At 56.0% G+C, this 25833-nt stretch overlaps 2 protein-coding genes across 12 annotated transcripts in view; one reads left to right on the top strand and one right to left on the bottom strand.

Moving 5' to 3' along the window:
* The window catches only part of LOC102463920 (zinc finger protein 385C), a 222168-nt gene extending 207989 nt beyond the window's left edge, over window positions 1-14179 (top strand). For 7 of the 8 annotated variants that reach the window (XM_075911606.2, XM_006130935.5, XM_025188595.3 and 4 more), the window contains 4 exons: window positions 2239-2571; window positions 6681-6868; window positions 8353-8466; window positions 10528-14179. In XM_075911606.2, coding sequence (XP_075767721.1) covers window positions 2239-2571; window positions 6681-6868; window positions 8353-8466; window positions 10528-10752 — 860 coding nt within the window. In that variant the 3' untranslated portion in view covers window positions 10753-14179. The remainder of the gene's footprint in view (window positions 1-2238; window positions 2572-6680; window positions 6869-8352; window positions 8467-10527) is intronic. The other variant, XM_075911605.2, reaches the window with a different exon arrangement.
* A 2353-nt stretch (window positions 14180-16532) lies between these two features.
* On the bottom strand, window positions 16533-24773 carry NKIRAS2 (NFKB inhibitor interacting Ras like 2). Of its 4 annotated transcripts, none has more exons than XM_006130940.5 (4): window positions 24630-24773; window positions 22039-22244; window positions 20163-20404; window positions 16533-18273 (listed from the first exon to the last, which is right to left on the bottom strand). In XM_006130940.5, the coding sequence occupies exons 2-4, from the start codon at window positions 22130-22132 to the stop codon at window positions 18034-18036; spliced, it is 576 nt and encodes a 191-aa protein (XP_006131002.1). In that variant the 5' UTR covers window positions 22133-22244; window positions 24630-24773; the 3' UTR covers window positions 16533-18033. The 4 variants fall into 4 exon arrangements, with proteins under 4 accessions (XP_006131002.1, XP_075767726.1, XP_089630200.1 ...); XM_075911611.2 differs by having other exon boundaries at window positions 22039-22147; window positions 24630-24767; XM_089774074.1 differs by lacking the exon at window positions 22039-22244 and having other exon boundaries at window positions 24630-24713.
* Window positions 24774-25833: the final 1060 nt, after the last annotated feature.

Genomic DNA, 25833 nt, shown 5'->3' with positions numbered 1-25833 from the left:
GAAGAGACAGTGAATGCACGAGAGTCTATGTGGAGAAAGTGCCGGGTGGGAAGCCGGAAGGTGCCGGGAGCACAAGGCAGCGAGGCGTCTGTGGGAGACAGAGGCTGGGTTTGCGAGGAAGGCTCTGGTTTGGATTCTGGGGACAAGGGTTCCGTTCCTGGCTCCTGTGTGATGCCAGGGGAGTTGCTCTGGGCCACAGGTGCCTTGTCTGAACACTGCTGCCTTTGTCACTATCTCAGCATGGGCCCTGAGACGACGAAGCTCCGTGAAGAACATGGTTAAATGAGCTTAAATCCCATTGGTGTCAGCGGGACTCAAGCCGCTGTGTAAGTCCTGTCCTGAGTCTCAGGCTGGGACTGTAAACGCTTCACAGCAGGCCTGCCCTTCATAGATTCCTGGGGCTGGAAGAGACATCAGCAGGTCATCAGGACCAACCCCAACTAAATCCTCCCAGCCAGAGCTTTGTCAAACCTCTAGGGATGGAGATTCCACCCCCTCCCTAGGGAACCCATCCCAGTGCTTCCCCACCCTCCTAGGGAAAGAGTTTTTCCTAATACCCAACCCAGACCTTCCCCACTGCAACTTGAGCCCATTGCTCCTCATTCTGCCATCTGCCACCAGTGAGAACAGCCTCTCTCCAGCCTCTTTGGAACCCCCCTTCAGGGAGTTGAACGCTGCTCTCAAACCCTCCCTCGCTCTTCTACTCTGTAGACTAAATAAACCCAGCTCCTGAGCTTTTCCTCATAAGTCGTGTGCTCCAGCTCCCTCATCATTTTTGATGCCCTCCACTGGACTTCCTTCAATGCGTCCACATCTTTTCTGTAATGGGGCTCTCAGAATTGGACAGAATACTCCAGATGTGGCCTCGCCAGTGCCGAATAAAGGGGAATAATCACTTCCCTAGATCTGCTGGCAATGCTCCTCCTAATGCAACCCAATAAGCCATTAGACTTCTTTGCGACAAGGGCACCCTGTTAACTCTTATCCAGCTTCTCAGCCACTGTAACCCCCAGGTCCTTTTCTGCCGAACCGCTGCTTAGCCAGCTGGTCCCCAGCCTGTAACAATGCTTGGGATTCTTCCATCCTAAGTGCAGGACTCTGCACTTGTCATTGATGAACCTCATCAGATACCGTCAGCAGGTATCAGGGCTGTACGTAGCACAGTGCCACCCAAGCTCAGGTAGGGCCCCCAGCAGCTTCCGCAAACAAACAACAAGAGGGGAGGTTGTAAGAGTACATATTTGCTTCTGCAATTAGCAGAACCCTGGCAAATCACCCCGGGAGAACTCCCTCTCTCAGGAAAGGGGCCGTCGTTTTGTTCTGTGTTTGTACAGCGCCCAGGACAGGGAGGTGCTGTTCCCTGAGCAGATACAAAGTACGAATTGAACTCAGCGACATGCAAATTGTTCCACGGCAAATGTTCATTCCTAGGGCTCTTATGCAGAGACCCAGCTGCTGGGACAGTCGCTTGCCGTAGGCGGCGTTTTTGTAGCCGTGGGAGTCCCAGGGTAGCAGCGAGACAAGGCGGCTGAGGGAATAGCTTTATCAGCCCAGCTTCTGTTGGCGGGCGAGACACGCTTACACGGAGCTCGTGGAAACGCAAGAGCGTCTCTCTCCCCAACAGGAGGCGGCGCAGGCAAAGCTCTGACCTCCCCGCATCCCTCTGGCAATCACTTGGCTGCTTTCCCCTACACCCAGGAGAAATTAATTATGCTCTGCGGAAGGCACTGATTTCACTCGTTTGCAGAGAAGCCGGCAAGGGCCCCCTTGTACTTTTGTATTGCAGCACACAGCACAGGGAGGAAGGGCCCTCCCTCCCTGCCTTCGCTCCCTTTGATATGATTCTCAGGGCGGCTTTTTGAACCCAAGATAACTGCTGGAGCAAAGGAAGCGTTCGCCTCTCCTGCTTGAACTCAGCGTGCCAGATAACAGCTGAGTTGTCCCACTAGGGCTCTTCCTTTCTTGTCGGAGGGAAGAGGCCGAGAGAACAAGTGTCTTTCCCCAGAGTCAAGGAGGCATCAGAGCTAATCACGGCTCTTATGCCACAGGCCATACGGATGAGCTGCAGATAAAAAGGGCTAATGGGAAAGGTCCCTGGGGGAACCGGGCTCTGTGAGGCAGGATCGGAGAGATACAATGGGGCAGGGGGTGGATTTCAAGGCCTTGTCACTCTGGGGAAGCTGTGAATTCTCTTTGCAAAGTGAGGAACTTTCCCTTCTGTCGATTCTCTTTCGCTAGGTCATGCCAACGGCCTCCTGCGGCTGAAGGGGCCGGACGCTGAGTGTAGCAGCCTCATGCTAACCCCCCCCTCGGAGGAGTCCTCGGCCGAGCTGTCCGCCAGCCTCCCAGCCCTGGTCTCCCCGCCTGTCTCGGAGCTGTCCGAGGGCCCTTCCGATGCCGCCAGCCTGGCCTCTTTGGCAGTGCCGGGCACTGAGATGCCGGCCACCGAATCAAACATCGGGTCAACCCCTGACGGTGAAAAGGAAGGGAAGAAAAGCAAGCAGCACCTCTACTGCCCCACCTGCAAAGTGACGGTGAACTCTGTGTCCCAGCTGGAGGCTCATAACACGGGTAAGGGACTCAGCCACTAGCCATGGCCAGGCCTGCCATGTACCCAGAGCTTGCAAGGCGGGCCCTATGGCATTACTTTATCAAGAACCAGTGGCTCTGTTCTTGATTCTGCCACTGACTAGCAGTGTGACCCCAAGCAAGTCACTTACCCCTGCAGCTCAGCTATAAGCTGGTGGAATAGAGCTATGCAAACCTTGCAGGGAAGTTGTGAGAGATACTTAGTAATGTTTTAATGATGGGGTAAATTAGAGTGCTTTGTAAATCGTGGAGTTGGTATAGCTAGCTCGTACCCACAGGTACGACTCCTGTTCACGTCACTTCAAACCATTTTCAGATACATACAAGCAAGTGATTGGAGGGTACTTGATAATCTAGTGTCATTTTCCTTTAAGCTCATTTCCTGAAGTGTCTAAGCCACTGTCAGAAATAGACATTTGGCTCCTCAGTCTAGGGGTGCCTTTGAAAAATCCCCCAAAATGTTCTCCCCTCCCCCATACAAATCAGACCCTTGCTCACAGTTTTGTGGTTGCAAATTATGTGCATCAGAAAATATCGGTGCTTCGAAAAGCTGGGATTTGTAAATTCTGGGGGGGCAGGTTTGTACGACCCCCAGTGCAATAAAATCCTGACCCAGGTCTGGCATCTGCGGTGCAACAGTAATACAAATAATAACAAAACATTGCCTGGGTAAGAAGTATAATGCCAACGTTTGCAAAAGCTTCTTGTGCAGCAACTTAGAACCAATTATCACCTACCTGTGGCACGGGTCGGGAACTGAGAGCAGTAATTAGCTAACACCTGGAAAGTAATTTGAATGTGAAAAATAAGCCCTGCTATAATTTCCCTTTCTCCTGAGAGCTGTAGACGCGCACACACACACAGCATTACGTATGCAGCTTTCCACCAGGCCTATGAAAAATTAGTCTTTCTGAATGCAGAAGAAAGGCAACAGACTCAGCAGTGCTGTTAGTTTGGAGACTGCCCTCCGTGACCCTGTCAAGCTTCAGAATTAGTTGGGGTTGAAAAATTAAGGTGGAATACGATCCGATTTATTTGGGGAGATAGCGCGTTTGGGGGTTGTGCCTTTAAAACAGCACTCCACTGTAGCAATACTGACCCCTACTGGCCATGTGAATCCTGTGTAGCTCCATGCCTCTTCCTGACCATTTTTCTTCTTGGGATGCTTAGAAACAAGCACCCTGCCAGAGAAAGAGAAAACAACAAAAAAATGCATCCGGCTTTGAAAGAGAGGGGGTCCCCAAAGGCAATGACAGCCGGAAATTAAATTGCTCAGCTCAAGGAGCCCTCTGAAACACAGCTGCACTGTTCCCGAGACAGACTCCGGAGCAGGAGAAGGTCGGCTAAGGACAGTGCTTAGCTGCAGACATGTCCTTTTGCTCTCGTCAGCTCGGCTTACAAATGCCGGAGCTGATTTGAGGAAAAAGAACGAACAAACAAAATGTTCAGGGTTGATTTTTTTTTTTTACATATATATATTTTTGGTTTTGTTTGTTTGCTTGTTTTTACTGCGGAAGCACAAAAGCTGGGCGGAGAGTTGATGGAGGCTCCGATCCCTAGTTAAAAACCAGGACTCCTGGGTTCTCTTCCCAGCGCTGAGTGGGGTGTGCTGAGTGCCTAGCGAAAGCAGGGGGATGGGAGCCAGACTCCCAACTCTGCCACTGACCTGCCTGTTGACCTTGGGCATTGCTCTCTGCTGTGGTACTGACAGCCACGTCCATGCATCTCCCTAGACCACAGCTAATGCTACATACTCAGTGAGGTGCCCCAGTCAGAGCTTGAAAGAGCCGTTTTGCCAAAGCTCTTTGTAGAGGGACGTTGTCTGGGGACCAGCTGGGCAGAGCAGAGCATTTCGGGATCTGGCTGAGAGAGCCAGCCGGGCACGGGGACCACAGTAGGGAAGGTCGTGAGAGCAAGCCAGCGTGCCATTCAGGCGAGTCAGTTTTCGCTGCTTTAGCAATAAATAAAATGTCCCGGTTGAGAGTTTTTGCAATGCTGGTCTGGACCTATAGAAACGCAAGGGAAGCCCGGGGAGGGGGGACGCTGGCAGTGGGGACGTGGCATGTGCAGGATTTGCTGAGAAACCAGTCTGAAATAGAAACCACTGTGCACGAAGAGGCAGTGAGGCCTTGGGGTGAGGTGTGGAACAGGGATCTTTTCCCGGTGCTGACCTTGGACAAGGCCCGCTCTGTGCCTCAGTTTCCCCTCTCGTGAAATGGGCCGACGTTCCCGCCCTTTGAGATCGGCGGGGAAAGGGCTCTACTGTGGTGCTGCTGATGCCATTCAGTGCTCTAGACAGCCCAGCACCCACTCTGGGGCCAGACCTGTGCTTTCTGCACCCGTAGGAGGCATGTCCCATGTGCTCAGTGGGTGACAGCTGCACCTGCTCAGCCAAATGGGCCATATCCTAGCAGAGCTGCCAAGAGACAGGAGGTGCCTGTCCCAGTGCCGTGCCAAGCTGGTCCCAGCCGGGGGTCACGCATGCAACGTGGGCCGAGCCAGTGGGAGCCTGATGAAGCTAACCCAAGGTGGGCATTGTTTTGCTGGGCTTTTCCATTCCTCCCCCTCTGGGAGCATTGCTCAGTGTGGCTCCCTCCCCGCAGTGGCTCTGGTTTGTTTAGTTCCTCCAGCTCTCAGCAGATCTCCAGCTGATTTACGTGGGACCTGCAGCATCTAAAGCCCAGTGCAGGTTCTCCGAGGCAAGTCGCTTCCTCCCACCCTGCATCCAGTGGGCGGGAGAGCAGGCGGATGTCACGCAGAGGACGCCCAGCCAGGAATCCATCCCTCTGGGGCCCGGCATCATGCCCGGCTAAGCCTGCCCCGTTTTCTCATATTACACCTGCCCAAGAGCAAAGCAGGCTCAGCGTTTCGCTCCAGAAATTGAGCCCCAGAAGGAGGCGAGAGTGCGGAGAGGTTGGGCCGGGGAAGGAATGCTGAGCTAGCGGGCGCTGTGACCAGGAATGACTCCTCTCCGACCCCCGCTGCGGGGCCCGGGGTGCCAGGCTGCCTGGTGTCCTTGTACAAGGAGGAGAGCCCAAGAGACTGTTTCCTTGGCTCCTAGAACTTCCGTAGAACCCCATCTGCTAGCAGCTCTCTGCCTACGGTCAGGGCCACAGCTCCAGGCCAGACCTTGATGCTTAACGACAGTGGTTCTCAAAGTGTGGTCTGTGGACCACAAATGGTCCAGGATCGACTTGCAGATGGGCTGTGGGCTCGGGGCTTCCCCTCCCCCTTGCAGCGGGGAGCCTGCGCTGGCGCTCCAGCCTCATTCTCCTCCCCTCACCCCACGAGGTTGGAGAACTGCGGCTCCCCCTTCTCCCACAGAAAACCGCTCACCTGGAGGCTTTCTCCACTGCTCCCATGGGTCAGAATCACAACCAATGGGAGCAAGGGGGCGGTGCCTGGGGGCAGCTGGAACCAGGTAAGTGGTCCCCATCCCTCTTGTGCCCAGACCCCAATCCCCACCTCACTCCTGCCCCCTCACTCCCACCCAAACCCCCACCCCACACCCTGCTCTTGCACCCTATCTCCCTCCCAGACACCCCACCCTCAGCCTGCTCCTTTACTCTACCTTCCAGCCAGACCTTGCACCCCCAGGCAGCTGCTATCGGCCTCCCAGATCCCCACCTCCACGGGGATGGGGTTGGCTGGTGGTCCACGGAAAGGTCAGGGTAGGCCGCGGGCCAAAAAGTTTGAGAACCACTGGTCTACTGTAACCCCAGAGCTTGAGTCCTACCAGAACCAGGCCACTCTGGCCCGTTTGGAGGAGCCAGGACAGTGCTGTGCGGACTTGCGCTCCAGCCTTTACTTAACATGCTGGCAAAGCCTCTGGCAGCCCACCCTGGAATCAGGTCCAAGGAGGAGAACAACCTACCACTGCTGCCAGCGAGGGGCGCTAGTCCTTTAGCGCAGGTTGCAGGGGTCTGTGCGCCTCGGTCCATACAGGGAGGGGGAGTCGTTAAGTGAGCAACATGGCAAACAGCCTCCTCCAGAGCACTGGACGCTCCCCCAGTAATCAACACTGTCTTGCCCCCAGTGCGGGCCACGCGATCCCTTGGCTGAGGGTCTGTTGTTTTCCCTCTGCCGGGCAGGAGCCAAGCACAAGTCCATGCTGGAGGGTCAGACCACCCAGATGCGGCGGGGCCGGGGCAAGGCCATCCCCAGGGCGGGGCACAAGTCCAAACGGATTGGCAACAAGGGCAGCATCAACCTGCAGAACAAGGCGTTCCATTGCCAAGTGTGCGCGATCTACGTCAACTCCGAGACCCAGCTCAAACAGGTGAGGCCTCCAGCTCTCCCAGTGTGCAGGGAGGGCTTTCCCTTGGCCCCTCCCCTCAGTGGGCAGGGGCCAATCCCAGCACCCCAACACTCTTCGGGGTCCCTTGGCAGAATGATCCACGCAACCCCCAGATCCCCCAGAAACACCCCACTGCAGACGGCCCCTTGCAAAGCACAGCTCTGTGGAGCAGTGGGGGCTACAAATTTCTTTGCCTGAGCCCCGACACGCCTACCCTCCAGGAAGAGAGAAGGATCTTTATTGTTTTCATGAGGTTTGCAGAGTTGCTTGACCCTGGTGTGGCAGGATGGGTGGCGGGGGATTAGGAGATGGATAGATGTGTGGATCAGAGGATGGAGTGAAATGGATGCCCAGCACAGCTCCAGGGAAATCAATTCACATATATTCAGTAGTGACTTGTTTGGAAAAAAGCTGCAGGGTGGATAAACCAGAGCCAAGGTATTAAGAAAAGTTATCGTGGGAGCAGAATTATTCCACATAACATGAATGTCTCATGCTAGTCTCTCTGCCTATAAGGCAGTGTTTCTTAAACTGTGTTCTGTGGCACACCGGTGTGCCACGAGGCAGTCGGAGGTGTGCTGCAGAGAACAACAGAACTCAAAAAGGCTGCCCTTAAAGGGGCAGGCAATCTTTTTTTTTTCTCAATAGCTTTCCCCTGACGGGTTTTTTTTTTTTTTTTTTTTTGTTGCTCAACACAAAATCCTTGCTGTTCCCCATTAAAAAAAAATTGTTTGGTGTTCCTTGGTCTTAAAAAGTGTAAGAAACGCTGTTATAAGAGCTCATCTAGACTACACAGAAGAATCTCTTAGGGCTCATCTAGACTATGCAGAAGATTCGAAAGAGGATATGCAAATTCGGCGGGAATTTGCATATCTTCTTCCGATCTCACTTTCGAAAGCAGAGCTTTCAGAAGTGAAAGTAATCAAGACACTTTTTTTCAACAACCCCCCCTCTCCTTTTTCGAAAAGCCGCTTTTCCTCAAAAAATGAGGTTTACGCAGCTTTTCGAAAAAGGGGGGTGAGTTGTCGAAAAAAACACGTCTTGATTACTTTCACTTGGAAAGTGAGATCGGAAGAAGATATGCAAATTCCCGCAGAATTTGCATATCCTCTTTCGAATCTTCCGCATCGTCTAGATGAGCCCTAAGAGATTAGATCATGCCCTGAGATTTATTTGCATAAATATTTGCTATTGACTTCAAGCTAGGAGACTTGGTTGTGTAGCTCAACCAGGAGAGACTGATGCAACTAGCTCCACAGGGCCACTTCCTGCAGATGATCAAGCAGGGATGTGCATTATAGATTCGTGCAAATCCCAGAGACTGATGCAAAAGACGCATTTGGCTGTTGCCAAGAGCTGAGTTCCCAGGCAGGGAGCGTGGCGTCGCGGGGCGGCTTTGCATGCGCTGGGTTTGTTCACTGCCCACGTGTGGTACCTGCGTGTGACTCTGTGGTTTCCACCTGCAGCATATGAGCAGCAGGAGGCACAAAGACAGACTTGCCGGGAAGCCACCCAAACCAAAATACAGCCCGTACAACAAGCTCCAGAAGAACGCTGTCCTCGCAGTGAGTATTCTAAAGGTATCTGTCTCCCGAAAGCCCTCCGGCCGCCGCACCTGTCTGAAACATCACTCATGGTGTGTTAGCTCGTGGGGTTTTGCCGTGAGGCCTGTGGCGTGTGGGGGGGGGGGTATCGTTTTCAAAGCTTCAGCTCCAGGAATCCTGTGATTATGTCCGAGTCTTGGCTTTCGTTGAACAAAAGAGGGGGTTTCTAACTCCCATCCATGGGGAGGGAGGGTTGGAAAGGAAACCCTTCCCGTCTCTGACGCCCAAAAGGAAAGAACTAGTCAGCTTTTTTTAGTTCTAAAAGAGGATGATTTTGACCCAAATCCCCTGCTTTCCAGAGGAGCTGACTCGTGGTTTTTAGAGGCTTGGGATGGCAGTGTTGTTGTTCGGCTGATGCCAAGTTCCAGGGCTCCTTCGCAGGGATATGAGTCTGTTCTGCAGTGCGGCAGCAGCTAATCCCATCCCCGAGCGATAACCAGCCGTAATTCTGGGCCTCGTTTCCTGCTTGCTGTCCCGAGGGGGAGACTGAGCTGACCCACCCCTGAGGCAGGCCAGCGTGCGGGTTCTGTTCAAAGCTTCCCAGAATTGTTTCCCAATTGGGACTTGAACAGAGGCTGCCAGGGGATTTTCTGCATGGGGTTTCTGATGGCTGGGAACGGGCTGGTGTAAGCTTTGGGTCTGAGCCTGGTGGAGAGGCTTTGCCGGTTATTTCTCAGGTAGGTTTAGCCCATGGGTCCCTGGCCTCATCTGCGCGGTGCTCTAACACAGCTGAGCTTATGCTGTTGTACTGAACCGTTCTCGAGGCCCCTCCCCCTGCCAGCTGTTTAGGACCAGTCCTGACCTGTCTTTCCTCTGAGCCACTACAAGATCAGTTCTTGTCAAAAGGCTTCAGAAGAGGGTTGGTTCTGCTGGGCAGATGGGACCAGACTGGGGGGAGGAGCCATTCCACGCCCTTCCCCCCCTCCCAGCTGGAAACAAAGGACTGAGACACTGCACCCCGGATGTCACTGAGGTCCGGGATGAATTCCCAGCATCTTCCCACGGTCAGGGCTGGGTTACCCAATAGGCAGACTAAGCACGTGCTTAGGGCACCAGCAAAGCAGGGGCACCAAAAAAAAAAAGATGGTACGGTATAGTATTGTGTTTATTTTGAATTACATATGGGGGGGACACCATTATCTTTTCAGTGCCTAGGGCCTCTAAAGGTCTTAATCCGGCCCTGCCCAAGGTGCAAAGCGCCCTGCAGCGTTTCCTTGTCTCCCCCATCTGCCATATCCTTTGTGTGCAGAGAGACAGGAGGAATGAGCTTTTGAGGGTATCCTGCTACCAGGTGTTGAGTCTTTTCAGGAACAAACCTGATGCTGGCAGCTCCTTGAACCGGTGGATTTCCAGCTCAGTATTAAAGCAAAACAGCTACCTAGACCAATAGGTTTTTAAGGTCAGAGGGAACAATTAGAGTCCTCAGTCGTCTGACCTCCACTGTAGCCCAGGCCGACAGCCTCGCCCAGAGATTTCTGCCAAGGTGGAGAGAGTAGGTCTGTGAGAAAGGCCTCCTGCTATGGCCTGCCCACCTCTCTGCACATGTGCCAGCTTCATAAGCACGTAAGAACGGCCAGACTGGGTCAGACCAAAGGCCCATCCAGCCCAGTCTCCTGTCTGCCGACTGGCCAATGCCAGGTGCCCCCAGAGGGAGGAAACAAAGCAGGGAACCATCAAGTGATCCACCCCCCTGTCGCCCATTCCCAGCTTCTGACAAACAGGCTAGGCCCTCCATCCCTGCCCAGCCTGGCTAATGGCCATTATGGACCTGTCCTCCATGCATTTATCTAGCTCTTGTTTGAACCCCGTTAAAGTCCTGGCCTTCACCACCTCACGGCAATCTGGACTGTGTACGGCCCCTGAAATGGAAGCGGCAAGCCCGCTTACCTGTTGTCAAACTAACCCCGAGCCCCATGCTGGCTGCTCTATGCCCCCACAGAGCTGGCGATGCCAGGATCTCCCCCCGTTAGCAGCCAGGTGGTTCACGCGCTTTGTCTCTCTCTCTCTCTCTCTCTCTCTCTCTCTCTCTCTCTCCAGTCCAAGCTGGCTTTGCAGAAGCACCTCACCAAAACGTTGGCCGCCCGCTTCCTCCCGAGCCCCCTCACCACAGCCGCCATGTGTGCCATCCCCGGCCCACTCACCCTCCGACCAGCTACCGCCACCGCCCTCTTCCAGGCCCCGCTCCTTGGACCAGCGCTCTTCCGAACCCCACCAGGCCACGTCCGTGCCACGCCAGGCCCCATCGTCTTTGCGCCCTATTAGAGCCTCCGTCTTCCCCGGGTGCGGCTAAGACCCAGGCGAGCTATGCAGCCAGGGGCAGCCCTGTGGACAGGGCTCTGTTCCGATCCAAGGCCAATGATATTGTGTAACTGTTAATCGAGGTTTTTCTTTCACTCCCGGCGGGTTCCCACTAGGAGGTAGGAGATTCCCCAGCTGACTGCTCTGCCAGCCCTGGCTTGCCCCTTACCCACACCCAGTGCCCCAGTGGGTTTCACCCACCTGCTGAATAGCTCTCCAAAAACTCAGCTGCACGCCCAGTTTGATTGGATTCAAAGTTAAAGGGACAGTGCCAGGATCCTCCAGACCCACTGACGCCCATGGCCTGTCTTCAACCAGTGAGTTTTTCATTCGTCCCCTTCCAGTGAATAATTTAAACCAAACTGGGGAAGCAGCCTGGCTGAGTCTGGAAAAGGGGGGCCTTTCTCTCCAGCTACCTGGGTCAGAGCCAGCCCAGGCTCGTAGAAACCTCCAGATCATAGGTGGCCCAAGTGGAAGGAGTCTGGGGGGACGGGGGGTCACAGGGCGAAACATCCCCAGCACAAAAAGCAGCCCCGTTTCCTACCTGTAGCAGGGAGGGCCCACGCATGTGACGTGGGCACAGCAGTGTGGGGAAGAGTGTCGTGCTGTTCCCTGGATCTGAGGACGCAGGGAGAGTTGAGCGCTAGCTTCTCTCGCCTGCATTTCAGCAGCAGGAAATCCAGAGAAAGGAACAAACCCAGACACCAGCAACGTGGGGCAGTGTCGTCCTGTCACACAGACCGGGAACCCTGGGGCTCTGTCCTGCCCACTTCAGAAAGCACCTTGTCCAACATTGGAAGTGCAGTGGGGCGGGGGACACTGTTGTCTACAGTGGTGGTTTTCTAGAGTGGGCCCCTTGGAGAATCAGACATAGTCTGAGGACCCGTGGGGGTCAGCAGAGCACCAGCTGAAAACCACCAGTCTAGTGGTTAGACGACAGACCTGGAAAAGGGTATGCTCCTGTCTTAGGGAGCCAAGCCATTCCCAGTTCATGGAGTCGACTGGTTAGCGAACAGCCCTTCTCGGTGAAGTCTATTCCCGACTCTGCCACTGACTCCCTTGAGCCACGGTGCTTCACCTCTGAGTGCCTCAGTTTCCCCCCATGAAGCAGGGGATAGCTCTGTCCCTACCTCGCCGGGAGGCTGAGTGAACGTCCATAAAGCCCTTCGCAGCTCTCCAAGGAAAGGCACGACAGAAGGACAACCAACGTATTTCTGCTGTTATCAGGCCAGCAGATAACACCCAGTCACCCAGCCCCTCAGAAACCGAGGAATTCCTGGCTGAACCGCCAAAGCCGGGAGGTTCCCTGTTAGCTCGCCAGCCTGGAATAAAAGCAGGTTTGTTTAACAAGCCCTTGGCACTGTCCCTCTAATGCTCTGAGTGCAGCTTGCAGAACGTGGGGCTTACTGGGCCTTACGGGAATCCTGGTTTTGATTTTCACTGTGTTAAAAGACCCCAGCTGAACACTGTTACCGAGGCGCTACCAGCTCCCTGGCGCCCACTGTAAATAGAAATATGCAGGAAGGTTGCAACCCACCCGGCGCTTGTGCTGGAGTGACCACCCGTTCCCGATCTATGCAAATCCAAAAGGAGTAGGCCCTGTTGTCGTGGTTACCTGGCCGTGTCTGGCGGTGGTGCACGCTGTGTTCAGTGAGGACTGTTGTTGGGAGCAGAAACTGAACCGTGCCGCTCTGCACCGTGCACACGCTTCCCCAGGGAGTCCTCTCGGCTCGGGAGCTCTCCGTTCCTCTAGGGGCGGCTGCCCTCCGGCTTGGGCAGCTCGCAATCCCCACGCACACCCGTCCCATGCCTTCACTTGAGCCCACCAACCAGTTCAGACGGAATTCGTACTGCACCTGCCGTCCTACCCAACCACCGGAGGGGGAATTGAATGCGGTTTCCAACCCCCATGGGGCTGTGAGACAGTCACTTCCCAGAGCCCACGGGCTGTCTCTGGATGCTTTGGGCAATACGGGTCTGCGTGTTACATGTCCCCAGTCCACAGAGGGGACGGGTCTGTGACAGCTCTCAGCTGGAGAGCCCTGTGCTCTTAGTGCCGACGGTCCCTCCCCGCTTGGTGTGGTCACCAGTGGTGTTTGACCGGGGGCCGTCGGCACCACCGTGGCATCCCTGCCCCCGCAGCTAGCAGTAGTAGTGGGTTGTTATCCTGCTAGTGGGGGCTGTGCTAAATGCTCCACGGAGCTATGGACACTCTGGCACATGCCGTATTTAGCACGGCATGCCCCCTCCTGCTGGCGATGCATGGAGCTGGGGCAGGAACAGACTGGCCTGCACGGAGGTAAACCAAAGAATTAGGCCTGGGGTGGAGCACGGGGAGGTTCAGCCCCTGGGCAAAGGAGTTGGGGGGCTGCCAGGGGTGGGGGCCATGTTGATGCCAATTTTTGTCCAAGATTTGGGTTTAAATGTGACCTGCGGAGCTTTGCAATAACCCCAGCACTAGCCAGCTGGAGAGGAAGAGCTCCGCAGGGAGAGCAACGCCGTCTCTTGGCGTCCACAAGGAATGGAGCCCTGGTGGGGGATAAACCCCTCCCCCACCACTTTCATACATCCCATGGGGGGGGGGGGCAGGTAGTGGGAGCTGCCGCTGGGCAAACTGTCCCTGCACCAAACTAGATGGGGCTATCAGCCCCCCGGCAGCCTAGGGGCGTCCCTGGAGCCAGCTCCACACAGCCAGCCCCGCCATCTGCCTCTGGTTTGTGCCTCCCCCCCGCCCCCCGCTCCGTTCTCGCCACAGGGCTGCAACGCCGTCTGTCTCTCGTGCAGTGGTAGTTTTAGAACTTCAGGAAGCACAAAGCTGTAGCCATGGTCCACCTCCCCCCACCCCACCACCTCCCCGAGAGGTGTTTCCCCCCCCCCCCCCCCCAGCCCTCAGGTTGAGCTGGGTCACAAAGCCAACACTGGGCTCTTCCCCAGCGCCCGCGTCAAACCGACATCAGCCCAGCGGCGGAGCCATGCTAGACTAGCCCACGCGGCACTTTATCGCCTTGAAAGCCATTCCTTCCGATACCAAGACGCTGTAACCCTGCTTCAGGGCACACTGCGCGCTCCTTGCTCGCCGGCGCCGTGCCTGCCTCTGACGCCGCATACGCTGTGGTAGGTAGTAGGGCCCTGGCCCTAGCACGCGCTGACATGTGCCCCTCTGTAAATACCCTTGGCGTGATGTGAACCATGTGTGAGTGTCACGAATACAACGTGAACAAAATAAGCAGCCTCTAGGGACTTGGCCAGTAACCCCCTCGACTTCCCCCCGTACTGTTCAGTGTATATTTTTGATGTACTATAACTGTTGGGGGGGAGGGGATATTTTGATAATCGACTCTCATGGCTCTCTTGTGTTACTCAGTAAATAAAAGGAACCTATAGCAATGCACCTGGACTTTTGCTCTGGCTTTATTTGGGGCACCGGGAGCCCGGGAAGTGGGGGGGGGGAGGACGCGAGAGGGGGACAGGCATAAACTCCCCAAGGGACAGCTAACGGCTGCTTTGCCCTACAGCCAGTGAAAACCCAGCCACCGTCCCAGCCAAAGCATGGGCTGGCATCTGCAGGACCCAGAGATACCAGTCCATGAGCCCTGGGGTGCTGGCATCCCAGGAAGGCAAGCCTGCAGGCTGGCAGCCCCAAAGCAGTGTGCCCCAGGCATCCTGTACCAGTAGCGGGGGCTAGTGCTGCTTTGCTGCCCTCCATGAGGCCGGGGGAGCTGTAGTGTGGCTCTTGCTAAATGAGGCAAAGAAACAAGGACTGCCGGGGGATGCAGGCGTTCAATAGGAGCCTCAATTTCCCCTCCTGCTTGCACCTTGCCTGGCGGGAGCAAGACATCCCAGGGGGCTGGGGCCCATACCTGAGTTGTTACTGTAGAAGGCCCTAGCAGGGAAACGGCCTTGCCTGTATAAGCACCATGAGGCAGATTTGAACCTGGGCCTTCTGGCATATAGACACCTCTACCACTTCAGCTATGACGCCAGCTGGCTCCCCGCTTAGGCTATAGAGCTCCCTTGTTCTTAGCTCGCGCTGCAAGTCAATGGTCACCAACCACTAGATTGGGAGCGACTGGTAGAGCCTGGTGCCTTTGACAGGTGATCCTGACTGGTTTGGCCTGGAAGCTGTCAAGTGCCGGCATTTCATCTGCCCCTCAGCACTGCTGTGCTGTGCCTGCCTGCCCTCTGCCTTGGAGCCATCCCCCCCTCCCAAGAGCCTCTTGCTTGCTGTGCAGGGCACAGGAAGCAGAGGAGGGGATGCTGATGTCAGGGTGTCCTTCCCGTCCACCCTGTACCACCCCATCACCACAGAGCAGAGAGGGGGGCAGGGATGGAGAGAGTTTGCTGGCTGCTTTTGGGAGAGGTGCAGGGCCAGAGTACAGTCTGTATGCCCTCTACCCCCCAGCCTGATCAAAGGAAGGGAGGACAGAGTGAGCAGGGTAGGGCCTCGGCGAAGGGGCAGGAAGGAGTGTTCAGGTGTTCGGGCTTGAAGTAGATCCTGGAGTGCACTTAAATTCAAACTGTGCTCTCGTGCTTCAAAAGGTTGGAGACCACTGCTGTAAGTGCCACTCCATGGGCCAGTGAACCACACTAGGGCTACGTCTACACTGGCGGCTTCTTGCACAAGAACACTTTTGCAGAAGAATTCTTGTGCAAAAAAATCTTCCACAAGAGCGTGTCCACGCTGCCATTTGCGCAAGAGCATCCATGGCAGCGTGGACGTTCTCTTGCACAAGAAAGCGCCGAGGGCCATTTTAACCATACAGGCTTCTTGCGCAAGAAATTCACGTTGCCCGTCTACGCTGGCTTCTTCTGGAAGAGCTCTTGCGCAAGAGGGCTTATTCCTCATGGCTGTGTCTAGACTGGCAAGTTTTTCCACAAAATCATCTGATTTTGCAGAAAAACTTGCCAGCTGTCTACACTGGCCGCTTGAATTTCCGGAATAGCATTGACGATCTCCTGTAAAATCATCAGTGCTTTTCCGGAAATACTATGCTGCTCCCGTTTGGGCAAAAGTCTTTTTCTGAAAGACTTTTGCGTGAAAGGGCCAGTGTAGACAGCACAGTACTGTTTTCCGCAAAAAAGCCCCGATCACGAAAATGGCGATTGGGGCTTTTTTGCGGAATACCGCGTCTCGATTGGCCATGGACGCTTTTCCACAAAAAGTGCTTTTGTGGAAAAGCATCCTGCCAATCTAGACGCGCTTTTCCGAAAATGCTTTTAACGGAAAACTTTTCTGTTAAAAGCATTTTTGGAAATTCATGCCAGTCTAGACGTAGCCCATGGGGTGAGGAATAACTCTTCTGGAAGAAGCCCTGTTTTACAACACTGTACTGTAAATTTACTTGTGCAAGAACGAGTGTGCAGTGTAGACAGCCGGCAAGTTTTTGCATAAGAACGGCTGTTCTTGCACAAGAAACTGCCAGTGTAGACATAGCCTAGGTGTGTGGGTTACACCTGAATCTCGTGCGATCCCTTTCTCTAGATCATTTATAAATAAGTTGAATAGGATGGGTCCCAGTCTAGACCCTTGGGGGACCCCACTAGTTACCTCTCTCCTTTCTGAAAACTTTCCATTTATTCCTACCCTGTTTCCTGCCTTGTAACCAGTTATCCATCCATGAAAGGACCTTCCCTCTTATCCCACGACAACTTTATATTATTGTGGTAAGGGGCATGAGAGCGCCCCCTCCAGGGTAGAGGTTGCTAGTGCCAGGTGTGTTTCAGGGACCCACGCACACTCCAAAAGCAGCCGAGCGCTTTATTGATGACGCTTGCTGACCAGGAAATGACACACGTGCAAGAATGTTTTTAGAAACCACAACCACCCAACTTCCCAGCCTCAGCGCTTGCCCTGCTGCATTGGGCTAATGCAGGGTACCCCAGCGAGCCCCCAGCATGCACACTCCCTCCTCCCGTCTCAAGGGGAGGCTCAGGGAACGTCTGAAACTACCCCCTCGGGGCTTGGCCAACTGACGATTTTAACAGGGAGCTAAGGTCACCTCTGCAGCCCACCCCCCCTCCCCAGGCTAACCGAGCCAGCCAGCTGCTCCTCAGCACAGAGGCTGAGCTGCGTTTGCCTAAGGAGCGATGCAAACGGCCGGTGTGTTGCCTCCCTCTAGCCGCTGGTCCACCCCCAGGCTTGGCATGCTGGGGTCGGCAGCGCCAGCTGTAGTGGGGGAGGGGGCAGGGGTGCAATCCAGACACCACAGCCTGGCCTGGCCTGGCCTTTGGCCCAGGATCACAACACGGCCAGAGGCAGCCGAGCAGGGCATCGCTGAGGGTACTAACGAGGCTCCAATGAGCCTAACGAATCTATATCCGGGCTCTGTTGGGCCTGGCCTCACCCGACAGAGGGGCCGGGTGCATTTCCCTCCTGCGCAGGCAATTCAAAAGCTGAAGGGGCGTGAGGCGGTCTAGCAGTCCAATGGAGATTCTGCAGGGCCCCAGGCCAGTCCCTGCGCCCCACATCGTCAGGGAGGCGAGTGCAGGGTGTGCGGGGCTAAGAGCTTCCTGGAAGCAGAACTCAGCCATCCCGGAGCCCCCCGCTGCAGAGAGGGCGGTTTGCTGGCCTGTGGCTGAGCAAGGCGGCCTGGAGGATGAACACACGGCGCTCCAGCCAGGAGCGGCTTGAGGCCGGCTGCGGCAGCTGGCGACCCAGGCGGAAGGCGCGATCGGCGCCCCCGCCTGCACGGCCGTCAATGGCCGTGACGCCCTCATCGGACGCCCAGGCCAGCAGCGCCCTAGGCGACCACCTACTCTGCCTAGGCTCACGGGCTGCCCCTGGCTCCAGCTACTCTGTGCTCCCAGGTCTAGCTCAAGAGCCCAATGGCTCCACCGCCGGGGAGCTCAGAGCCCACATTCCAGCCTGGCGGAAGGACCTTCCGGGAGACAGCCCGGCCGTTCTGCGGCACCGGGGGAAGCGGGAGGAAGGAACTAAGCTGGCTCGGGACAGGGGTGACGCTGGGCCGAAGGGAGGCCGGAGCCGGTGAGGCCTCCGCAGGCCTCCCGTTGCCAAGGCAAAGTGGGTTCTGTCTAGCCTGCGATTTGGGAGCGGACACCAGGCCAGGGCTCTCGGGGCAGGGTCCCAAGTTCAGACCAGTCGCCCAAGCCCCCCCGCCTGGTGCAGCCCGGGGCCACGCTCCACCACCCCCTCCCGGAGCTCAGCACCTCCCAGGCCTCGCGCACTGCCCTGGCCCCAGAGCGGGGCTGGATGCGCCCGGTGGCGGAGGAAGAGGGGCCAGGCCCTCAGCCGTCCATGGAGCCGCTGCCCTTGTTCTTGCGGCTCAGCGGGAAGGCCGACTTGCTCTGCGGCTGCGTCATCTTGCTGGCCAGGTAGGTGAAAGGCTCGATCAGGGTCCGCCGGTCGGCCACAGACACCTCCCACAGCTTCACCTTCTCGCCCTTGGCCCACTGCTGGGCCGCCTCGTGGTCCACGCGCCGCTGCTCCTGCAGGTCGCACTTGTTGCCCAGAATCACAATGGTGACCTGCACGAAGACGCGCCAACAGCACGAGCTCAGGACCGGCTCCAGCCAGGCCCGGGGTCGCGGCTCCTGCGGATTTCCCCCTCCCCGGCCTTCACCACCCACCCCCCCAGCCTGTGAGACTCCCAGCCTGGCACTCACCCCCACCCCATCCCAGGTGGCTCCCAGCCCAGCCTTCCCCCCTCATCCCACCCCCACAGCCCGTGTGACTCCTGGCCCAGCCTTCGCCCATCCACCCCAGCCTGTGTGGCTCCTGGCCCAGCCTTTGCCCCGCCCCACCCCCCAGCCCTTGCGGATCCCAGACTGGCCCTCGTCCCTGCCTCCATCCCCTCCCCCCATGCGGCTCCCAGCCTGGCCTTCGCCCGCCCATCCCCCAGTCCATGCGGCGCCCGCCCTGGCCCAGCCTTCGCCCAGCACCCCCCCAGCTCGGCCTTCGCCCCCAGCCCATGAGGTCAGCATTGCTCCAGAGAATCCTGCCCATTTCCCTGTGGCCGGAGCTGGGCAGAGGCTACATGGGTCTGACTGAGGAGGAGATTCAGGGATTTGCCAAACCAGAGCAGAGCACTGACCCCTCTGCTGTTATCCCCAGGCGACACTACAGCGCCCCCGGACAGCCGGCGTCCCCTCCCTTCCAGTCAAGCAGGCCTGGACGGAGGTGGCAAGGAGCTGCCCCACCCCGACCCCCGCTGGGAGGTCTGACGGGCTTTCTTACCCCAGTGTGCAAACGGCAGGGTGTGAGCGCAAGTGCCTGCTGAGCGCTTGCAAACTCAGCCCCTTGCTGGCCAATTTAAAAATCGGGTCTCAGAGGGGCGGCCGGGTTAGTTTGTATCTGCCAAAACAAGGAGGTGCCCGGTGGCACTTTAGAGACGAACGGATTTATGTGGGCGCAAGCTTCGGGGGGTCAAACCCACTTCAGCAGAGTAGGCTTCGTCCTGGAGCAGAAGTGACAGAGGCGGGGATGTGTGTGTGCACTGCAGGTTGCACCTCTACAAACTGAGACTCTGGTCCGGCAACATCCGTGGTCCTGCAGGACCATGGATGTTCCAGGATCAGAGAGTCCCGATGCTCTGCGCATGAAGGGGGTGAAAGCCGGACGCAATGTGCGAGGGGGGGAGCCCCAAATGAGACCCACGTAGGTTCCCCGGGGAGACTGATTCGTGGCTCAGCTGAGCCGTGGGGGGCAGAGGGGAGGGGCGGCAAGTCCAGTGTGCTGCCCAGTTGGGCTGCCCAGGGGAGCCAGGGAGCCTGGTGGGGCCACAGGACAGAGAGTAGGGCCAATAGCAGGCGGGCTAGAAATGACCTCCCCTCGTCTGGCAAAATCCCTCACTGGGGACCAGTCGGGTCCCGAGGGTGCCGGACCAGGGAGGTCCAACCTGTAGCATATCAGCGGCTGGCAGTGAGCCACATCCACCCTGCCCTGAGTCGGCCTTGTTCACACCGGCCCGACACTTGATCAGTAACTCCCTTCTTTGGATGTGCTAGTACAGATCTATCCCCGCCTCTGTGATTTCCACTCCAGCGCGTCTGAGGAAGTGGGTTTGACCCACAAAGCTCGTGCCCAAATCAATCTGTTCCTCTCCAAGGTGCCACCGGGCTCCTCCTTAGTTTTTTAAAATTGGGCCCCAGAGGGAAAGCAGGAGAGACCTCGAATGCGAAACTGGACTGACAGCGTTGGAGACCGCCGGCCTCTGACGAGAAGGGGAAATCCAAGGAGTGGGAATGCAACCGCCCTTCCTCCTCCCAACACACGCAGCTGGCTCCATCCCTCCCTGGAATGCCCCACCAGCTTGGTCTCTGGTGCGCTCTAGGGGAGGAGGCTTCACCCCGCATCCCCCACCCCGTGTGCTCTCTGGTGCCTAGGGACAAGGCCTGCCCCAGCGGCGATACCCCACCTCCTTCTTATCCTTGGACTTGTCGATCTCCTTCTTGAGCAGCTCCACCCTCTTGAAGGACTCCTTGCTGTCGGTGCTGTACACCAGCACGTAGCCGTCCGTGCAGGAGAAGCAGTGCTTGGGAAGCTCCAAGCCGTCCCTCAGGCCCCGGGTGTCGTAGAAACGCACCTGCTCGCGCACCCCTCGGTCCGTCTCTATCGAGCCCACGTAGATGTCCTCCTGGGTTTCTATCATCTCAGAACCTGCGGAGAAGACGGCGTGTGGAGGGTGGAGGTGGGTAACGGACAGCATCTGCAAGGACAGTGGGCTGCAGTGTTCCACTGGGCTGGGAGTCAGGATGCCTGCCACCTATTCCTGCCTCTGCCACTGATCTGCTGAGCGACCATGACCATGTCCCTTCACCTTCCTGTGCCTCAGTTTCCCCTTCCAGCCTTTAGAACATAAGAACTTAAGAACAGCCAGACTGGGTCAGAGCAAAGGTCCACCTAGCCAGTGTCCTGTCTTCTGACAGTGGCCAACTCCAGATGCCCCAAAGGGAATGAACAAAACAGGGAATCAGCAACTGATCCCTCTCCTGTCACCCATTTCCAGCCTCTAACAAACAGAGGCTAGGGACACCATTCCTACCCATCCTGACTAACAGCCATTAATGAACCCATCCTCCATGAATGTATCAGGTTCTTTTTTGAACCCTGTTAAAGTCACAGCATCCTCTGGCAAGGAGTTCCGCAGGTTGCCCGTGCACTGTGTGAAGAAATATCTCCTTTGGTTTGTTTGAAACCTGCTCCCTATTAATTTCATTTGGTGACTCCTAGTTTTTGTGTGCATGTTCCCATAACACAACTTTTCCTTATTCATTTCCTCCACATCGGTCATGATGTTTATAGACCTCTATCCTATCCCCCCTTCATTGTCTCTTTTCCCAGCTTTGTGTGCTCTGTTCAGGCTGTGAGCTCTCTGGGGCAGAGCCTGGCCCAATGAAGCTCCTAGGTACCACAGAACAACAGCTGGACCTGTCTCATACTCTGCTCCTTGCTCATTCAGTTTACAGTGGCCCTGTTGGGGCTCTCTGCCTCTAGAAGGCCACAGTCCCAAACGGTTTCCTAACTTATGAGGAGAGGCTGAGGGATTTGGGCTTATTTAGTCTGCAGAGGAGAAGAGTTGGGGGGGGGGGGGTTTTGAGAGTAGCCTTCAATTCCCTGAAGGGGGGTTCCAAAGAGGCTGGAGAGAGGCTGTTCTCAGGAGCGGCAGATGGCAGAACAAGGAGCAGTGGTCTCGAGTTGCAGTGGGGGAGGTCTAGGTTGGATAGTCGGAAAAACTCTTTCCCTAGGAGGGTGGGGAAGCACTGGGATGGGTTCCCTAGGGAGGGGGTGGAATCTCCATCCCTAGAGGTTTTTAAGTCTCGGCTTGACAAAGCCCTGGCTGGGTTGATTGAGTTGGGCTTGGTCCAGCTTGGAGCAGGAGGTTGGACTTGATGACTCCTGGGGTCTCTTCTAGCCCTCGGATTCTATTTACTCTCCCCACCTGGGACAAACCGGCTGCCGCCATCCCCTGCCTCTCCCTGCACGGCTGCGTCTGCCTCCCTCGCGTACTTGCACTAATCTATTTGAATTGTGGGGTTTGCACTGGAGGGCTGGCCGGGTTCCATTTGAGTTTGCTCTGGGATGCAGATGGGGGGGGGGGGGCGGGTCAGTGCCGATTTGTTATCGTAGGGTCTCTCGTCAACAGCGGGACTCGGCGCTGAGCTGTTCTTGGCAGGGTGCGGGTCTTTGTGAAAAGCCACGGCCGAGCCCTTTGCGATGCAACCTGTCAAGAGTGGTGAGGGCTGCAGGAGGCCCCCTTGCTGCTCCCCTTCCTCTCCATGCCCCACACGTACCGACCACATGGTTCCCATAGAGAAGCTGCTCCAAGATGGACGTTTTCCCGACCGAGGCTTGGCCGCAAACCACCACCTTGCAGCTCTTCCCCATCGGGGGGTCTCTGTTCTGGGGACGGAAGAGCAGGAGGTTCAAAGTCGAGTCAGCTGGGCGAAGCTACAGGCTGGAGAGAGGCACGGTTCCCTGGGCCACCCAGTGCTCGGCACTGCCACGGGGGAGAGAGAATCCGAGAAACACAGGGTTGGAGGGGAATGCCAGAGAGCATCTCATCCAACCCCCCTGCACTGAGCCTGGTCCCTTCCTCCCTGGGCCAGCGGGGGGTGGGGCACTGCTGGGGGACGTGACTCGGAAGTGTCTTTGTGATGTTGCATGTAAGTTCTACTGCCCTATAGTAGCCCGGAGTACGTGCCTCAGTTTCCCTTGGCACTGCGCCAATACCTAGATGGTGATGGGAATCCGGGGTGTGACTTCCATTGAGGGAGGCCGCCGCAGCCTCGTCATCACCTGAGCCCAGGAGGGGGTGCGACCAGGTGACACCTTTTGTCCCGGAAGCAGGACAATGGCCGCCTGGCTGCAGGGGCCGGGACCAGGAGCCGGGAGCGGGTTAATCTCAGCTGACTGCGGAGGCAGGGGGACTGTACCGACTGCTTCGGGTTCCTGTGCTGACACGTTCGTTCTGTGCTGTGTCCCTGTTGACTAATAACCCTTCTGTTCTGCCTGTTGGCTGAGAGTCACAGAGGGGCTGCGGTTGGGGGGCAGGGCCTGGTGACGCCCCACCCCTCCGTGGCACTGGTGGCAGCGGTGGGAGGCACTGCACCCCGTGGACGGCGCATCCGGCAGCAAGTGACTGGGGCGCAGTAGCACAAAGGGGGACTAGCAAGACCCAGGCGTGCCGAAGGCCAGAGAGGAGTTCCAGGGGGTGGAGGAGCCCGCGGTTGAACACAAGAGCGTGGTCCCCGAGAAGGGGTGTCACACTCGAGGAGGGGTTCCTCCTGGAGACCACAGGAATCAGTCCCAGGAGGTGGAGGGGACTAACCCCCTGCAAGGCATTGCGACCCTCACCAAGGCTGGCTCACCGAAGGGGTTCTTCCTGGGAATTGGGGGGCGCTGCATGTGCAGGCCTGTGGATTCGCAACACCTTGGGAACAGCAGGGAGAGGGCCTGTCTCCTTAAGGATATCGAGCTGTGCCACGGGAGAGCGCTGCACATTGGGAAGTTCCCCACATCCCAGCTAGTTGCCCTGCTGAGTGAGGTCAGTGCTGGAAGGTCCCCTCCTCCCTCCCAGGGGACATGTGGACAAGCCCTGAAGAGCTGAGCTCCCATCTGCATGAGCATTAAAGACACCTCGGAACACTTCCGGGAAGAAGCTGGATGTTCCTGGGGGCCCCTGGCCCAAACTCCCCCTCCACCCACCGTTGTGCTGTGGGGTTGCCACCCTCCACCCCAGAGGAAGCTGCATTTCACAGACCGGTACACAGCATGGGGGTGGCAAATAGTTTTCACACCCAGACAAGGATGTTGGGAGACATCTGAGCCCAAACCCTGCGCTGGTAAGGGGCAGAGGGAAAATCAACTGTGCAGGTCTGCCACTGGACTAAGGAGATGGGGGTTCACTTCCCAGCTGTGCCACAGGCTCCCTGGGTGGCCATGGGCAAGTCTCTTCACCATGCAGTACTTCCGTTCCCCATCTCCCAAAGAGGGACCAATCTCTCCTGCCTCCATGAATAGTTTTGGGGCTCAGTTTCCACTGGGCTAGGAAATGATTCACTAGGTTTTTTCTATCTCATAAGCCCCCCTTTCCACACACACACTGGCTACGTCTACACTGGCATGATTTTCCGGGAAAAGTTTTCCGTTAAAAGCATTTTTGGAAAAGCACGTCTAGATTGGCAGGATGCTTTTCCGTAAAAGCACTTTTTGCGGAAAAGCGTCCGTGGCCAATCAAGACGCGGTTTTCCACAAAAAAGCCCCGATCGCCATTTTCGCGACCGGGGCTTTTTTGCGGACAACAATACTAAGCTGTCTACACTGGCCCTTTTGCACAAAAGTCTTTCGGAAAAAGACTTTTGCCCGAACAGGAGCAGCATAGCATTTCCGGAAAAGCACTGACGATCTTACAGGAGATCGTCAGTGCTTTTCCGGAAATTCAAGTGGCCAGTGTAGACAGCTGGCAAGCTTTTCCGGAAAAGCAGATGATTTTGCGGAAAAACTTGCCAGTCTAGACACAGCCACTGTGATCCATGCTGGGGAGCACTGATGGCATATCCTGCATATTCTACCCCCACCCCCCCTTCTGTGCAAATGCATGCTCCTTGAGATTTCGGCTCAGGAACAAACCAACGAAGGTGCTGGAAGTAGGGGGGTTGCAATCGCTGCAAGGCAGGGGAGTGGGGCAGCACAGGGCTAGACTGGTCTGGGCCCTGATCCTCACTGCAGCCTGGGCATGCTAATGAGCCCAGCTGTCAGGCTGGACTCCCAGAGGCAGCTGGCTCTTGTGTGGAGCCTCTAAGCATCTATGTATCATGTATCTCCCTCTTTGCCCCCATCCAGATGGCACAGTAAATCTCTGAGGAGGGAGGCTTCTACCTACCTTCTCAGGACAGCTGTCTGTCTCTGCTTTCCTCTTCCGAAAACTGCAGGCTTAACTGACTCACATCCCGACCAATGAAGGGGCAATCAGGGAGACAGCAAGAGGGAGCAAAGGAGAGGAGAGAGAGCCTGCTAACCACAGGACAGCACCACCTAGAGCTGCAGAAAACAGGCTGTGCAATGCTTGCTTTTTCTGGAGAGGCAAACCAAGCTGGCTCAGTACCCTGCAAAAAACACACCAGAGCTGCAAAAACAACGAGGAGTCCTGTGGCACGTTAGAGACAAACAGATGTATTAGGGCATAAACTTTTGTGGGTTAAAAGCACTTCATCAGATGAGTTGAAGTGGAGTTTACAGAGGCGGGGATGTGTGTATATATATATATATATATATACACACATGGATAACAAAAAGAAAGGATAAACTTAAAAAACAACAAATAGTCTGGTAGCACTTTAAAGACTAACAAAACATGTAGATGTATCATGAGCTCTTGTGGGCTCAACCCACTTCTTCAGCAGTCATCTGAAGAAGTGAGCTGTGTCCATGAAAGTTCATGATACATCTATGTTTTGTTAGTCTTTAAAGTGCTACCAGACCATTTGTTGATTTTTAAGTTTATCCTGTATAGACTAACTCAGCTACCCCTCTGAAGCAAAAGAAAAAGGGTCAATCATCTAATGAAGTGGGTTCTACTGACGAAAGCATATGCCCTAATCAACTTGTTAGTCTCTAAGGTGCCACAGGAATCCTCATTTTTTAAGATACTGACTAACAGGGCCACCAGTCTGAGACTTTAAACCAAACCTGTTATCTAACTCCAGATTCACACCAATGGCTCATCCGTGGCCCCATGTTCTTTGTAACTTCACAGGGAGGAGACCCTGCAAATTGTTTTGTTCGTATTGAAGATGCAACTGCCCAGCCGAGCTGTAGGAAAGAGATGTTTCTTCTGTGCTTATCTGGTGGCTTCCTGACCCCCAGCTGGGAGGCCAGAAGCCCTCATGTTCCACTCAAGTGGGGCTCTCCTGAAACCTGTCCCCTTCCTCCAGTCCTCCCACGCCCTGGTGCAAATATGACACACACACACAAAAAGGAAATTTAAGGCAACTAATTGCCACTAGAATCACACCTATTTTAAAGCAAAGTGTGCTGGAACAATTTTTATAGTGGGGGTGTTGAGAGCCATTGAACCAAACTGTAAA

This window comes from Pelodiscus sinensis, chromosome 29, assembly GCF_052426305.1.
Source record: "Pelodiscus sinensis isolate ZL-2025 chromosome 29, ASM5242630v1, whole genome shotgun sequence".
Taxonomy (NCBI): domain Eukaryota; kingdom Metazoa; phylum Chordata; order Testudines; family Trionychidae; genus Pelodiscus; species Pelodiscus sinensis.
Note: the sequence above shows the minus strand (reverse complement) of the source record. Positions and strands in the feature narration are given on the sequence as shown.

What these genes read in the sequence shown, in the direction of transcription:
- NKIRAS2 (XM_006130940.5), bottom strand. Translation starts at nt 22,132, where the DNA reads ATGGGGAAGAGCTGCAAGGTGGTGGTTTGCGGCCAAGCCTCGGTCGGG. An exon ending in CTATGGGAACCATGTGGTCG is followed by an intron (nt 20,405 to 22,038) that starts GTACGTGTGGGG and finishes TCTTCTCCGCAG; the next exon opens with GTTCTGAGATGATAGAAACC. An exon ending in AGTCCAAGGATAAGAAGGAG is followed by an intron (nt 18,274 to 20,162) that starts GTGGGGTATCGC and finishes GTCTTCGTGCAG; the next exon opens with GTCACCATTGTGATTCTGGG.